The 16301-nt window shown below is 37.5% G+C and overlaps 1 protein-coding gene across 1 annotated transcript; it reads right to left on the reverse strand.

Annotated features, from left to right (window-relative positions):
- Positions 1-11165: 11165 nt before the first annotated feature.
- LOC124379617 (tigger transposable element-derived protein 1-like) lies at positions 11166-12887 on the reverse strand. Its single transcript, XM_046840030.1, has one exon. It carries the CDS (start codon positions 12885-12887, stop codon positions 11166-11168), a length of 1722 nt encoding a protein of 573 aa, XP_046695986.1.
- Positions 12888-16301: the final 3414 nt, after the last annotated feature.

The following is a 16301-nucleotide window of genomic DNA, read 5'->3' on the forward strand; positions in this document are numbered from 1 at the left end:
GACAGACAGACAGACAGACAGACACACAGACAGACAGACAGACAGACAGACAGACACACAGACAGACAGACAGACAGACAGACAGACAGATATATAAATATCCGCTGCATCTTAAGCAGACCTGCACTTGGCGTCTGGCTGTCATGTTGACTTGGGGCTGCAGAAAAAGTAGGAAAAAGAGAAAGCAAGAGAGAGAGAGAGAGAGAGAGAGAGAGAGAGAGAGAGAGAGAGAGAGAGGAGAGAACAACAGCAGGACCAGTGGGAGTAAATTGCACCAGAGAAATATCTACTGAAAAACCTCTTGCTTTCTCTCTCTCTATCTCTCTCTCTCTTTCTATCTATCAGGACAGTCTCCTGAGATCTCTTGCATCTAAAGCAGGCAAATGCAGTTCTTTTTTCCCAGGAGACAGAGGGAAGAGCCATAAGGTGTGTCACTGGGATCTTGGCTGGGAGGTACAAACATCTGTGTGTCAGCAAGGACATGAAAATTGTCTTGTTATCCAATGAGTATGTGTAATAGTACTTGTTAAGATTTGCACTGACTGTCCTGTTATTGCAGGCTTGTTTATGAAAAGCCACATTTTGTCTTCATTGGCTGTTAGAATGAGCTCCACTCTTCTAAGATGTTCCACTAGATTTTTAGAGTGTATTATGGAGATTTGTGCTCATTTAGCTACAAGGGCGTTAGTGAAGTCAAGTCTTCATGTAGGTGAGGTAAGGAGGACTGGGGTGCAGTCAGTGTTACAATTCATCCCAAAGGTGTTTAATCTATAGCAGGCTACACAAGATCTTCTTCTACAAGTCATGTAATCTATATTTTCATGAAGCTCACTTTGTGCACAGGACCACTGTATAATGTGGTCAGTGCTGCTGAGGTAGATTTCAGGGACATTGAGCACAAATCATGGATTCATGCACAGCCTAAATACTACATTAGTTCATCACACGATCTCACACTCACCCACACACACACACTTCATTTTACCTAAGGGTAATTAAGAGCATCCAGTCCACCTACTGGCAAGTCTTTATGAGAGTTTGGAGAAAACTGGAGAGCCAATGAAACACTACAAAGTGAGGTGAAGAACATCTGATGTTATAGTCACCATGGTGTACGTACAGTTTTTATGGCCTGGAAGTATTACATATAGCAGTGGTTTTATAGTCAGGTCTGTGAATCAGAGGTGTTTATAATTTATTTATTTAGTTAGTTATTGAGTTATTGAATTAGGTTTCTCTATTAAGTCTTACGTTCTTTAAGTTATAAGACATTTTAATTTCATGCTTTGACCTGAATCCAAACCAACACAAGTAGGCCTATAAATAATGCCAATTTAAACTCTAATGTATTCTGTTGTTGGGCAATAAAAAGCTTTAGGGTTTTTTAAAAAGGGCGGAATGTTATAAAACATTTATGTGATAAACCTAATATATAAATAATTGAATTATGGTCATGAAATAAATCTGTATTTAAGTTTAATTTACAACTAAAAGAGTCATTGGTTGCAAAATGTATGCCAAAACCCCTGGCATAAGAACTGTAACAAAACAGTCTAATAAATCTGTATTGGCACAGGATGTTTGAAAGGACGATACAAACTAAATCTACAGTCACAAGCCTGTAAATGCTTACAAGATATCTGATAAATTTTCCTGACATTCAAACTCAAATCGAGATGGCTGGAGATATACGAAGAGTAAAATTTAAACATATTAGAAGACACATTTCATTCATCAGCAAAGGCAATGTGCCCTTTTTTCCTTTAATCTTTACTTTATTTAATAAATGGAACAAAGGCCACTTTGGTTGCCTGGATTTAGAGTATCATTCGTACAGTGTGGGATCGTCTTTGGAAAAAATAGGGTAACAGTTCTCAATGGAGACCAGGCCTACATTATCTTCCTTGACTATCTGCAATGCTGTCATTTAGAAGAAAAGGCCTGCGATATATTTATGTCTAAAAGTAGAACTAGCGCGTAAACTTTTTTCAACCTGAATACATAAAACGTGCGACGATGTAAATAAAGGCAGCAAAGCTCAGCCAGGATCATATACATATTTACTTTATATCTCCTATCTATGCACACTTGCTGGAAGTGGTGTTCACATTAGCATAACACCTGGAATGATACACGATACACTTGCACTAAGAGAAATATATCACAGTGCTTATGAATCAGGCTGCTTGTAAAAGTGAATCACAGCGTCATGATAGCACTTAATAGTAAAGCTGGGAGAAAGTGGAGTTGAGCCAGACCCGGCAGTAAAGCTGTGAGGGACCAAGAGCAAACGCTTCGTGACTCATCACACGAGAATCTTTTCTGCCCTCACGTAGAGGAGCGAGCCGAATTTATTACCGTAAGGAGTAGTGTGGAGTCTTGGCAGTAGTTGGAGAGAGCGCAAGAAGTTCTTTGGATCAAATCAGCTCTTTTTCTCATTCTCTATTCTATCCAATAGCCATAAATATATTCAGGATATAACATGCTGCTTCCTCTTTAAATGACTGTCAGGGAGGATTCCTGAACTGAAACAGTGTCCATTAAATAAATAAAGCCAGCTGGTTTATCAATGTGGATTGCACCTGCGTGGGTGAATAACTGGAAATGCAATGAAAATAGCTATAAATGCTTTTCTCCCTGGCATATTACCAGGGAGAGCTAGACTCCCGCCTTACAGAGAGCCTGCTCAGTTTCCCACTGGCACCAGCATGCCACATCAGACAGTAAATATGTAATTATAAATCCTCTGCTGTGTTGCAATGTGATTAGCTGCAGACTGGGAGAAACAAAGAACAAAAGCAACGAGACGGAAAAGCAAAGCCCAGTGAGGTGAGAAAACAAATGGAGCAGTCACCGAAGCCATAAACCATCAATACAGCAGCCTCATCACCAAGCAACTCAATAATTTATCAGTGATTGCTGACAAAACGTTACTGGATAAAGAATTCAGACTGTCAGGAAGGCATTTTCCTTAAAGTAAACTCAAAATAGATGTGGCTGAGGCAGAGCAACAGAAGCTGCATATCAATGCGTCCATAGCGTGGAAGAAACTGTGACACGATTGCACTGTGATTGCATTGTCACAGCCAGTTGTTTGGAGCTGCAGTGGTGTGTATGGCTCACTCTTGATACGGTAGATACTGTAGATTTTTACCATGGGCTTATGCAAGGAATCATATTGACAATATCCTCTTGCTGAAATGTTAATATTCACTCTTCTTTACCTGTATAATGTAACTATTTATAATTTGACCTACCTGGTGTCACTCACAGATGTTTCCATTTGAGTCTGGTTCCTCTCAAGGTTTCTTGTTCATAGAAACTTCTTGAAGGGCATATTTTTTCTTGTCACTTTACTTAAAAACTATGCAATAAAAATTTAATTGAAATTAAATAGAAGCTAAAAGAAAACAGGACCTTAAGCTCAAGATTAAACAGTTATGCAGCAACACTGCCTGGGTCTCCCTGTGCTGTCATAAAATAGATCACAAATAGAAAAAAAAACACTTTCTAAATTGAATTAAATAAATCAATTGCCATTCTGTGTGCTCTATGTAAGGGGCAATAGTCCTTATTTCAATTCATTATCCAACACCAGGTCACAGATGAGTCTGGAGCCTATTTCAGGTAATTCATGGCACAATGTTTGGAAGAGGCACAATTACAGGATTACACAAATGCATAACCACAATTATACGCTCATTTACGCTACACAAAAATGGCATTCAGCCTACAACACATCTTTTGTCTAAGAGAAGAAACCAGAGTACCCACATGAAACCCCAAAAACACAGGGCAAGCATTCAACTATACACACACACACACACACACACACACACACACACACACACACACAAACACATACAGAGTGGAGGCGATTAATATACATTATTTTCTATTCTATTCTATTCTATTCTATTCTATTCTATTCTATTCTATTCTATTCTATTCTATTCCATTCAATCAAAGTAGCAAGGTCCTAAACACATGTACACAAAATCACACATGAAAAACATACTCTGACATAGATTTCTATTGATATACACACACGCATAAAAGCATATGCCAAACCATCAGAATGACGCTATCGATCTGTGGCATGCCAAGATTGCACGCTTGGTCAAGTGGCTGCAAGGATCCACTGTTGGAGATAATCCAAGGTAATGGACAGAGTCTTCATTGGAGGGCATCGTAATGACAATGTATTTCCTGGGAACAGCTGTGGCATACAAATTGAGAATACACACGCAATGACTTTTTAATAGTGACAATGGCAAATGAAATGAGAATGCTCAGCTTGATACTGCACAACCTCCCACATTATCTTTGTATTGCCATTAAATTAGAGCCTACATGCTTTGTCTTTCTAGTTCTCTTTTGTATTTTTTCCCCTGTTTGATTTATCTTGCATACAGTGTATTTATTGTTTATGCACAATTGAAATTGAAACCACTCGAGTTATTTGTGAGAGCCAGTATTTATTTTCCAGCTTATTATTTATTAATCTGAAGGTATTTTCTTAAGAACTTATTTATTATTTTCTTTCAGCTCCTTTAGATGTCTCTTTTTTGTCTCTAGAGTTGCTGAGACTACTTTTGGGGCAACTCTTTTGTGTTAAGAACCCAGGAAATAGCACTATTTACAGCATCACCTTTAGCCTGTTGATGCTAGAATAGTACTTTTAGATAGGTCAATAATCACTATGCATTAGTCAAAATATATTTTATTAATAATTAATTTAAGTCCTCTGTGATTAATAAAAATAATGAATAATATACAGGGTAATAATATTAACAATCAGAGACCTGAGTTCAGGTAGGATTTATTAAAATAGACTTTTAATGAAGGAATGAATTACATTCCCATAATTATTTTCTATGATCAGTACCTTTCTACCATAAAGTTATAATTGACTACAAAAGAATGAATGATTTTGTTGTTCTGCTTGGTTTGTGGTGGATGAGATTTTTCTACATGACCTCAGGTCTGATTTAGCCATTTGTTTACCTCAGGTTTCTAGCAGCTTTTTTAAAGTTTTCTATATATATGTTTGGAAATGGCAGGTGGTTTGTTTTCACATTTTTTTTGCAAGCTGGCAAGAGGTATATAAGAATAACCAGACTGGATATGTTATAATGATATGAACACTTTTACACTTAGCAAAAGTAGACAAGCTGCTTTTTTATGTATAATTACTACCAATTACTTAATATAATAATTTGAAAGCTGAGACTATGAGGTTTGCTGCATTGTATTAAAACCTATAAACGGCATAATTTGCAGATTTGAATGATTAATATGTTTGTAGTTTCTGTTTCTATTTCTATTTTAAACAGCAAAACCTGGACAACATTTTCAACCTCATGTGATGAGTGTATTTTTCACTACTGCAACAAAATAAGCCTTCAATTCCCATGAAATAACACATTTTAATACTATGCTAGTTTGTTTATTTTTAGGTTAATAAATGATGAGGTTAATGATGAATGACATCTTATTGTAATGCTTTCTTTTAGTAAGCTGCTGAGTCCATCTGCCAAAACTCTAAATGCAAGTCTATCTATAATTCAGTGAACAGAAAAAGAAAAGAAAAAAACAAAGGAGAGACACAACAGAGGCTAAGATGCCTGACTTGATGAACTTGTTGAGGCAGACAGGGCGAGCCTTCACTAATGTTTGATTACAGATGGCGGAGCTGAGTTGTGCCATTAGTCATATGGAACACGACCTTGCAGCCACTATCATCCCTCCTACGTGTCTTTTTCTCATCCCTATCTTTCTCTCACTGACTGTTTATTTCCTCCTCTTGTGTGTCCCACTTTGACCATCTGGCTCCTCACCATGTGGCACTATAAAGGATGAGGCCAAGGACCACAGCAACAGAGATCAGCGCACTGCTTATGAATTAAAAAGCTGGTGGAGTGTGTCGTAATTGGCAAAAGAGGAATAACATTCGTTTACAGGCTGTCAGCTTAGATGCTTTTAAACTGAGTAATAAACATCATCCAAAGAAATCGTCAGGAATTTATAGCTACAGTAAAAAACATATAGTGGACATCAGCATATACAGTATTTTGCAATGTAATCAGCATTGGACGCAGTTTACTCAGGTCTACATCTCCCCTGATTAGAAATAATGTAATAACTACAGAGTAATTGTATACAAAGAATAACTACAGAGTACATATAGGTAATTTCATTGCAATGCAAGGGGAAAGGAATCTGCATATCTGCAGGAAATGTGTGATTCCCAAGAAAAATATTTCTTGTTTTGAGATAATAACTGAAAGCTTGCTGACTCTCTTATAAAGGAGCAGTTGTTGAACTCGATTTTTTTTAAAAGGAAAGCGATACAACAATATTTTAGCATTTTTTTTCTGTCCTCTGATTGGTTCGACTGGCAAAACATGTGTGCAGCACACATTAATACATCTGAGTTAGACTTTTTTATGCCTACGGAGGAAGTGAAATTGATTTGGTCTCGGACATACTTAAAAATCAATTTTGAAGAAAAGCTAGACGTGGTGAGGAGGTCGGCAAACCCCAAAGCTAGCTAGCTTGTCTCAGCCCGGGAAAGGGTTTGTTCACCACTTCCAGACCAGTGAATACGAGCGGTACCACTGGCTTACAGCCTCTGAGGAGCGGTGCAATATGCATCTCTGGTGAGTAGGTTGGATTTTATTTACATTTTTATGTTTTGTCATGTTATTAGACAAATATTGATTCTGAACTGCTCCAGATGATGTAGGTGGCACAGTTGCGGTTGTAGTGTAGAGGTTTGGAGTCTTAACTGGGTTTATTGCTTTAGTAAAATTGTATTTTCCCCTCCATATGTAAAATGCCTCTCTCTCTGTAATGCCGCGCATTGTTATATTGCGTTTTTGTATAGTATTGATGGTTTCTATAATTGCAACGTGATAGTGGTGGTATTAAGAGGTGGATCAAGTCGTTCACAGTACTGTTAAGTCCCCCCTAAAGGCCCAGGTACCAAGTGCACGGCCCGCCACTGGTTTATACAATACAGTACTGAAATTTTCTGTCCACACTGATCACTATTCTTTAAGAATCCTTGGTAGGCTAGCCCATCTCTTGACTTATGCTATTTTTAAGTAATGATGAGGTCATTAAAAGGCATCTCCATTGTAAGTCAGGGATTTCCTGTATTTGCAAACGTTTTCCACACTGAAATGCCTGCAAACGCTCACATACCTATGCTATGAATGTGCAAAAAATTGAAGAGGCATTGACCATAATTTTCATCAGGCATTGTGATTGCGAGTGAATATTTCATCCCCTTTAAATAAAATGCAATCTTAAGCTTGGGCAAAGTGTCATTATTAATGTGTCTTGAAGTAGTGCCTGCTATCAAAGCTAACATCATCCACCATCTTATTTTCAGTATTCAGCATGATTACTGCTGCTGTAATCATACACTTAGCCCTGTGTTTGTCCCAGGACCCTGAACCACTAAAGGCCTTGTTCAGATTGGGTCTAAAAATTATGTTTCAGCAGCAAAGTTAACACTTTGAGCCACCAATGGGTCAAATCTGGGCCCTTTTATAGGTATAACTTTTCAACTACAGGGCCAATATTCAATAGCCATAGTTATATTTCCTGGTTCAAAACTTGCTTAACACACATCAGTTTACGCCAACTCAAATTTTTGCTACTCCTGGTACGAAATTCTTCCATTGGCCACAAAATCCGGTATGTCAACACGAGAGAAAGCCTTACAAAGTTATCGAAAGAATTTTGAAACTGTTTTCCCATAATGGTTCAAACATTTGTATCTAACAGTGAAACCACACAACAGGAAACGAGGCTATATTTCGAACATATACCCTTGTCAGGCAATGACCTAAATACTATGCAAAAGAAGTAGCAATGGCACCTTTCTGCCCATTTGCTCATGTAGACCATTTATACAACAGTCTGGGAATTCCTCTCACTGTAAACACCCAAAATACCCATCATGATTGAAATGAAAAGAACACTCTTAAATATCTTTGTTTAAACTTATGATAATGCTTTCCTGTGATCCCTTTCTGTGATCACTAAGATGTGTGGCTCAGCAAGTTTGGATGTTTGGCCCCTGAAAATTCTGCTTTTAAACTTAAAATTACAGTTTTAACAAAGCGGGACAGATTCTTTAGAGGGTTCAGTGTGTTATTTCTCATTAATATTTTATTATTACAACTGGTATTAATTGTTTTTTTTAGTTTTTTTTTTAGTTAGTTTGTCATTTAACATCAGTACAAATAATCGACCAAATGATTTCAATTACACTACAGTCATAATAGGTCGGTTTGAAACCCTCCCTTCCTGCAGGGTTCCTTTAATACTTTGCAAAATATGTTACATAATTTCACAACCGAGTTCATTGACATTTTAAAGTGAGACAAGGTTTACGTGAAAGTTAGAAGCTAAAGTGTGTTTAAGACTTAAAGAAATCCTCTGGGGCTTAATATTCTTTCAGTGCTGGAACATTTTGGGGTTGAGCTTAATATATCCTCAAAGACATATTTGTCAGAGAAAGCAGTACTGCTTATATAGGGATTAGGTTTAAGCTTTTAAATCCTAATCTTTATGTTTGGAGTGTGTGTGTGTGTGTGTGTGTGTGTGTGTAGCTTTATTGGGACATGTTAGTGACAGTTCATATGTTAAAGAGAGAGAAATTATGAGACGGCTTGGACATGTATTCAATCCATGCTGGTGTTTTCTGATTTGTAAATGAAACCAAGATGAAAATGTGTACACTCTGGATGGATGAGGTCATAGACTAGTGTGTGTGTGTGTGTGTGTGTGTGTGTGTGTGTGCATATCTGGTACTATAACCATTCAACAAGCAATGCAGACTGCAAATAAGGTTTTTACTCAGGACATTTACAATGTTACACAGTGTAGTGATATGTATAAAGAACACTGCCTCTTCATGACAAAAAAAACTCAATTTTTATCTTAGTCTGTATTTTTTTTTTGCACCTGGTTCTTATTGCTTTTCCTCCAGATGGCTATCAAATTCCACTCTGCTGCCCTGAGCGCTGACTGTCCCAATCAACATTAATAATGAATGCTTCAGTTCATTCCTCTATCTGACAAGCCCCATGCCTCTCCTACTGCTGCTGTGTGTTACTCTATACCTCAGCGTTAAAGCAGCACTCAGTCAGAGCTGGATTTGAAGAAGTAGATTAGCAGAAAATGTATCTGTGCATACGTGCAGGTTCTCGGTTTCACTGGATAATCATTGTGCCTGTCGTTGTCTTGTACACACACACATGCACAAACACACACACACGCACACACAAAATTATTGAGCACTTTAAAATGATCCACACCGTCGACAGCCTGAGGGAAGAGATGGTTTCAATGAGAGGGTGGAGTTATTAAATACAGAAAGAGTGAGTGAGAAATAGAGAGAGAGGAAGATTTGATCAAAAGAAACCATATAGTGCACATTAAGGTCATCTTTCATGATGCTGTGCTTCTCACTAAATTGCCTTTTTCAGGATTTTACTTATTACCACTTTATTCTGAAGTGCTTTGATGAGAGTTTATCACAAGAAAACATGTTCAAGCTTAATTATTCACTAATAGAATGAAAACCTTCTTTCTGTATTTACAATTATCACAATAAACATCATCATCTGACAGCATCTATAACTTCTATAAGCTCCTTTACTAGAAGGAGGCTGTGTACAATCTTTTTATTGAACCTCTTCCATAATTTCACTGATGATGATGCTTATATGTACAGTGCTACACCCCACATCCCACAACCCACTCTCGCACTATATTCTTATATTCAGTTCAATTAAATTCAATTTAAATGTATTTCTATAGCATTTTACGATGTTCATTTCATAATGATCATTGTTTCAAAGCAGCTTTTCAGAATGTAAGAATTATAGAACAAAATTATAAAACAGAATTCACTTTTATTAAAATGTATGTGCATTTATCCCCGATGAGCAGCCTGGCCTGGGGCAACCATGGCAAGGAAAAACTCCTTTAGATGGTATGAGGAAGAAATCTTGAGAGAAACCAGACTCAAAAGAGGAAACCATTTTCATTTGGGTGACAACAAGATTGCAATTATAAATCTTTTAACCATCACAAAACACTGAAAATGAGAACTATCATGGAGAAACAGCATATGTTGAATGTTATTTAGGGTAAGGATTAAGAACTTGTTAATCCTCAAAGCCCAATGTCTGCAATTTTCATGAAGTGGATTCATGTATGTATTATATGTATATAGAAATACAGTATATATATAATCTCTCTCCCTCTCTCTCTCTGTACATATCAGCTTAATACAAATGAAATACAGGTAGTCGCACAGCACAAGCAGATTGTTCGACTCTATTTAGTTTATACTGAATATAATTTCAGACAGACTAACAGAAGACAGACAGGATTTCGGCACACAGGCCGCTTTTATACAGCAGTACAGGTACAGTAATTGTTCGCCCGGTGGGCGGAGCCACTGCGCATCCATAGTTACTCGCAGTAACAAACCTGACGAATGTAAAAATAAGAAACAAAATGGCGTAGAGATGGTACAAATGGCATAAAATGAACAAGGAAAATGACGATATTATTTATATATATATATATATATATATATATATATATATATATATATATATATATATATATATATATATATAGTATATCAATAATGAGAGAAAATTATGATAAAATAATACTTAAAAGATTTTTTTAACATCATTTCACAGTACTGTACATATAGCCTACTCAACGTAAGTTGAAATGATCTTTAAGTAGTATTTTATCATAATTTTCTTATCATCTCTACACCATTTTCTTTCTTATTTTTACATCCGTCAGGTTTGTTACTGCGAGTAACTACGGATGCGCAGTGGCTCCGCCCACCGAGCGAACAATTACAGTACCTGTACTGCTGTATAAAAGCGGCCTGCGTGCCGAAATTCTGTCTGTCTTCTGTTAGTCTGTCTGAAATTATATTGAGTATAAAATAAATAGAGCCTAACAATCTGTTAGTGCTGTGCAACTGGTACAACTGGTTTAATATTTGCAAAACATGCAAAATTACAAAATACATGTTTAAAAAATACCATAGGAAACATTTTCCCAATTGCAAAACATAACACATTAAAATATATAGACATGTACGAAACATTTTACTGGCCGCTGGTGCTTGGCTTGATGTCGTCCTCTGAGGCAGCAGTTGGGGTTACCGGAGTTGTTTTTTTCATAAACATGTTGAGCTTTGTCTGAATTGTATGTTTCTTTTTTTCTTCATAAATTTCACGATACGGACAAAACACATCATGCGCCATCCGTTCAATTCTCGCAAATCGTTCGATGTTTGGGTCCATTGCACTGAAATGTATAAGAAGTTTATTCAGTAAAGATAAACCTTCTGATAATCCCTTAGTGGTGAACTTTCTTTCTGGCTCCTCCTCTTCTTTCTCTGCTTCTCTTCTTTCTTCTTCCACCACTCTTTCTTCTTCCAGTTCGATTAGCTCTTCATTTGTCAGTTCTCCGGGTTCTTTGTCTAGCAACTCTTTGACATCTTCCATTTCACACTCCAAAGAAAGGTCTTTAGCGAGTTTGACTATTTTTTCCTGAATCGTTTCAAGTTCATGTTCACTGTGAAATCCGTCAAAATCGTTAACATAGCGCTTAACACAATTTTTCCAGATGCCATTCATGCACTTTGTCGTCACAGCCTCCCAGGCGGTAGCGATGTTTTTGATACTCATCAAAATGTTGTAGCGTTTCCAAAAATCTCGCAATGTTAGTTCTGAGTCAGCATCTATAGCGGATATTGCTTGAGCGAAGGTGGTTTGGAGATAGTTGGCCTTTAATGTAGCAATCGAACCTTGGTCCATAGGCTGGATGAGTGGAGTCATGTTAGGCGGAAGAAAAACAAATTTTACATCTGGATGGAGATCGCCTATATGTGGTGGGTGTCCAGGCGCATTATCGAGTAGCATTAAAATCTTGAAAGGAATATCTTTCTCCAAACAATATTCTCGAACTTGAGGAATAAAACAGTTTATAAACCAGTCTTCAAACAATTCTTGTGTCATCCATGCTTTACGTTGAGAACGAAAGTAGACGGGCAGTGTGTGCTTGTTGACGTTTTTGAACGCACGCGGGTTCTCTGAGTGATAAATTAAGAACGGCTTCAGCTTAAACCCTGCGACGTTCCCGCCGAGCAGCAGAGTTAGCCTATCCTTATATGCTTTAAATCCTGGCATGCTTTTGGCCTCTTTGTGAATATAAGTGCGTGCTGGCATCCGTTTCCAAAATAATCCAGTTTCATCAACATTGAAAATCTGTTCTGCTAGATATCCCTCATCTGTAATTAATTTATCCAGACTATTAACAAACGTACATGTTCCTTCCTCATCTGCACTCGCTGCTTCTCCACTATGCATTTGGAATCTTTTCTTGAATCTCTGGAACCAGCCAGTGCTTGCTACAAATTCTTGACTGTAGTAATCCTCTCCAGCACGCTCCTTCAGAGTCTGGAATAGACTTCTCGCCTTCATCTGCACAGTAAAAAGACTTAATGGTGTCCGTTTTTGAATTTGCTCTTCCATCCAAATATATAGCAATTGCTCCATTTCGTGGATGTGCCCGCTTCGTTGCTTTGTTATAACTGTTGATCGCATGGGTGCAGAACCTTTCACAGCTTCACGAATTCTTGCTTTATCTTTCAAAATCGTCGACACAGTCGAGTGTGATAACTTCATATCACGTGCAATCACATTCACTTTCTTTCCTCCTTCGTACTGCTTAATTATCTTCATTTTCGTGTCCAGATCGATGGCCTTTCTTTCCTTCTTGGCAGGCTGAGGCATAGACAAAGACAATTTCCTCTTGGTAGACATCTTGGGAGGGATTTGATGAAAAATATCTAAGACAGCTGGGATAACAGTTGAAATGGTACACGCGGAGATGGTAGTGCTGCCGGAAGCTGGTACGCACTGTCGTGCCGCGGCTAGCGATTGTGGTCGTAAAGTCGAACGGTCGTAAAGTCGGAAGGTCGTAAGTCGACGACTACCTGTAATATTCTTTGAGCCCATGGGCTATGCTGTGACTTATTATACACCGCCATCTAGTGGTATATTTACTGTACTGCTATGTTGTTGTATATAATCAAATGTTAATTATTTTTGTGAATAACCCGTAACCACGAGTAAAAACCAAAAGTGCATTTGAACACTACACATGTGAATACATGTGACATGATCGGGATCATATATGAGAAATCACACGTGGAAAATATCCAGCATAAAAGCCACGTTTGGCTAGCGTTAGCATTTTGGTCATATTTTTTGAATGGAAATCATTTTACAATGTTGTGAAAATCTTATATGCCTTCGTGTATTTTGGTTCATAAAGTCAGCACTGTCTCAGAATGTAACTTTAACTAACTTTCATGCAAAAACAAAATTATATTTTCCCAAGGTTTTCATATTTAAGTTTTATATAAGTTTGTAGTTGTTCATTTTTTAAAACTAAATTTTTCTACGAAATCTTCTCTGAATAATCTATTGAAGAAAAGGAAAATACTGAAAAAACACTAAAAAAGAAACAAACATAAAAACCTCCTCAGACAGTTTTAGGAACTGAAACAATATTGAAAATGTTTAATAATGATTGCAGCCATTCTGTAAATAGTCTGTTTAAAAAATGTTCCCAAGTGTTAAGGGTCTATGACAACTGACATAAAATGTACAAACTTTTTGTATTTTAGTGTTATATTTACAACTACAATCTAATGTTTTGGAAATGTTCCTGCAATGTCCATTTAGAGTCTTCTTCTTTTATCCGTCTCCACACTACTCTGTCCTCTACATCTGCCTCTTTCAAACCAATTACCCGCATGTCTTGCTTTACCACATCCATGAACCTCCTCTTTGGCCTTCCTCTTTTCCTCCATCCAAACTATCCCAATCGTGCCTGAGATGAGAAAAGTAGGCAGGAGTACAAGAAGATGCGGCAGCAAGTAAAGAGGGATGTGGCAAAAGCCAAGGAAAAGTCATATGAGGAGCTGTATATAAAGTTGAACACCAAAGAAGGAGGAAAGGATATGTAGCCTTTGGCCAGGCAGAGGGAACGAGCTGGGAAGGATGTGCTGCAAGTTAGAGCAATAAAGGATGGAGATGGAAATGTGTTGACTAGTGAGGAGAGTGTGTTGAGAAGATGGAGGGAGTATTTTGAGCAGCTGATGAACGAGGAAAATGAGAGAGAGAGAGAAAGTCGGATGGTGTAGAGATGGTGAAGCAGGAAGTGGATAGGATTAGTAAGGAGGAAGTGAGAGCAGCTATTAAGAGGATGAAGAGTGGAAAGCTGGTAGGACCAGATGACATACCGGTAGAAGTTTGGAGGTGTTTAGGAGAGATGGCAGTTGAGTTTTTAGGAAGATTTTTTAACAAGATTTTGAAAGGTGAGAGGATGCCTGAGGAATGGAGAAGGAGTTTGCTGGTACCAGTTTTAAAGAATAAGGAAGATGTGCACATCATCCAACCTTCTCTCTCTTATTTTCCTCATTCATCAGCTACTCAAAATACCCCTGTCTGACCTCTTCCCAGAATTTCACACTAGTCTTCCTCCTTTAGTTTCTTTTTCGTCTTCAGTCCTCACTCTCCTCTTTTTCTTCACCTCCAAAGCCATCCTACAGACCACCAACCGATGCTGTCTAGCTAGACTGTCCTCTGCCAACACCTTACAATCTCCAATCTCCTTCAGATTGCATCTTTACATAGAATATAGTCCACCTTTGTCCTTCCTCTGCTATTTTATGTCACCCATCCGAATATTTTATTTTACACTGGATGCCCATCCTAACGCAACCCTCCCCGTTTACCTGGACTTGGGACCAGTACTAAGAGTGCACTGGCTTGTAAAACCCTAATGGCTGGGTTTATTTAGAGTTTCTTCTAGCAAACACAGAATGTTTCCCTAATATTTCCCTAACCACATCACCTCAGCTGTTCCCTTGCTATTTATCTCCTGCTATTGGGCCATAGCTATTCATAATCATGTCAAAAATCAAAGCACATGCCCTATGACAAATTATTTTTTATCATAAGGGTTGTGTGCGTGAAAAGTTTTTGGCAGAAGAGCATCATCTTGCTAGTTTGAGAGACACTTGCTGGCATGCAGGCAGCTGTTACTTGATGTTTCTCGACATGTAAAAGTCAGCATTCTGCTTTGCGATTTCTGTGTAGCACGACTAGAGAGAGTAAAAGAGAGGCAGCATGCTTTCTCCATGTTGCTTTACAGGACAGTGTAACACTCTTAGAGGTGTTGGGGTTATGGAATGGAACTACAGTTCTCATCAGCCACTTTGCACCTTGAACCATGACCTGATGTTCCACAACATTAAATAATACTCTAAAGTAATTATGAACATGTATACATTTTCATGGTGCTTCACTGTTTTCTGTGTGTCCCATAGGCTTCTATTTCTTACATATTTGCCATAAAAGTTTTTTTTATTTTTTTTTTGGCCATTTGAATTAATTTTAGATTAGATTAGATTAGATTAGATTAGATTAGATTCAAAATACATTTAGATAGACAAAAATGTATTTGTGTTTTTCTACATTTGTCTATGAATAAAAGCTTACTACGCTGACTAGCTGCCTCACTTGATGTTGCTTGACAAGGAAAAAAAATATCTCACCTTTGAGAGACGTTTGTCACACACAACACCAAGCAACACAAGCAGTACACATTTCTGTTTTCAATGTCAACGTGTGCTTTTGCCTAGTATTAATCCCTTTAAAGCATAATCATCCAACCTCTTAATTTTCTGGCACAAGTTAACACACTGCCTTAACACAAAAGCAAAACGACTACACGCACAGGTCAGATTTATTTCTTTTAGACAAGTGATCATGCACCATGATGTTTCTATGTAGATTGTTACATTTCGCAATTGATTTTGTCATGAACCTTTGAATATTATTAGAATATATTTGTATTTTTTTACTTCAATGAATAAGAAGTAAATTGTTTTCAACAATCTAGTCTCTTAACATTTTTATCCCATTACATTTCAGCCGTCACATCATGTGTCATTGGGGTCAAAGGAAACACAGTGGGCAGGTCACATATACAGGTGCATCTCAATAAATTAGAATATCATTAAAAAGTTGATTTATTTTAGTAATTCAATACAAAAAGTGAAACTCGTATATTATATAGATTCATCACACACAGACTGATATATTTCAAGTGATAATTTCTTTTAATTTGGATGATTTTAATTCACATTTAACAAAAACCCACCA

Source organism: Silurus meridionalis, chromosome 26 (genome assembly GCF_014805685.1).
Source record: "Silurus meridionalis isolate SWU-2019-XX chromosome 26, ASM1480568v1, whole genome shotgun sequence".
NCBI classification, from domain to species: domain Eukaryota; kingdom Metazoa; phylum Chordata; class Actinopteri; order Siluriformes; family Siluridae; genus Silurus; species Silurus meridionalis.

Excerpts from the sequence above, each read along its gene's own strand:
- LOC124379617 (XM_046840030.1), bottom strand. The coding sequence starts at position 12,887 with ATGTCTACCAAGAGGAAATTGTCTTTGTCTATGCCTCAGCCTGCCAAG.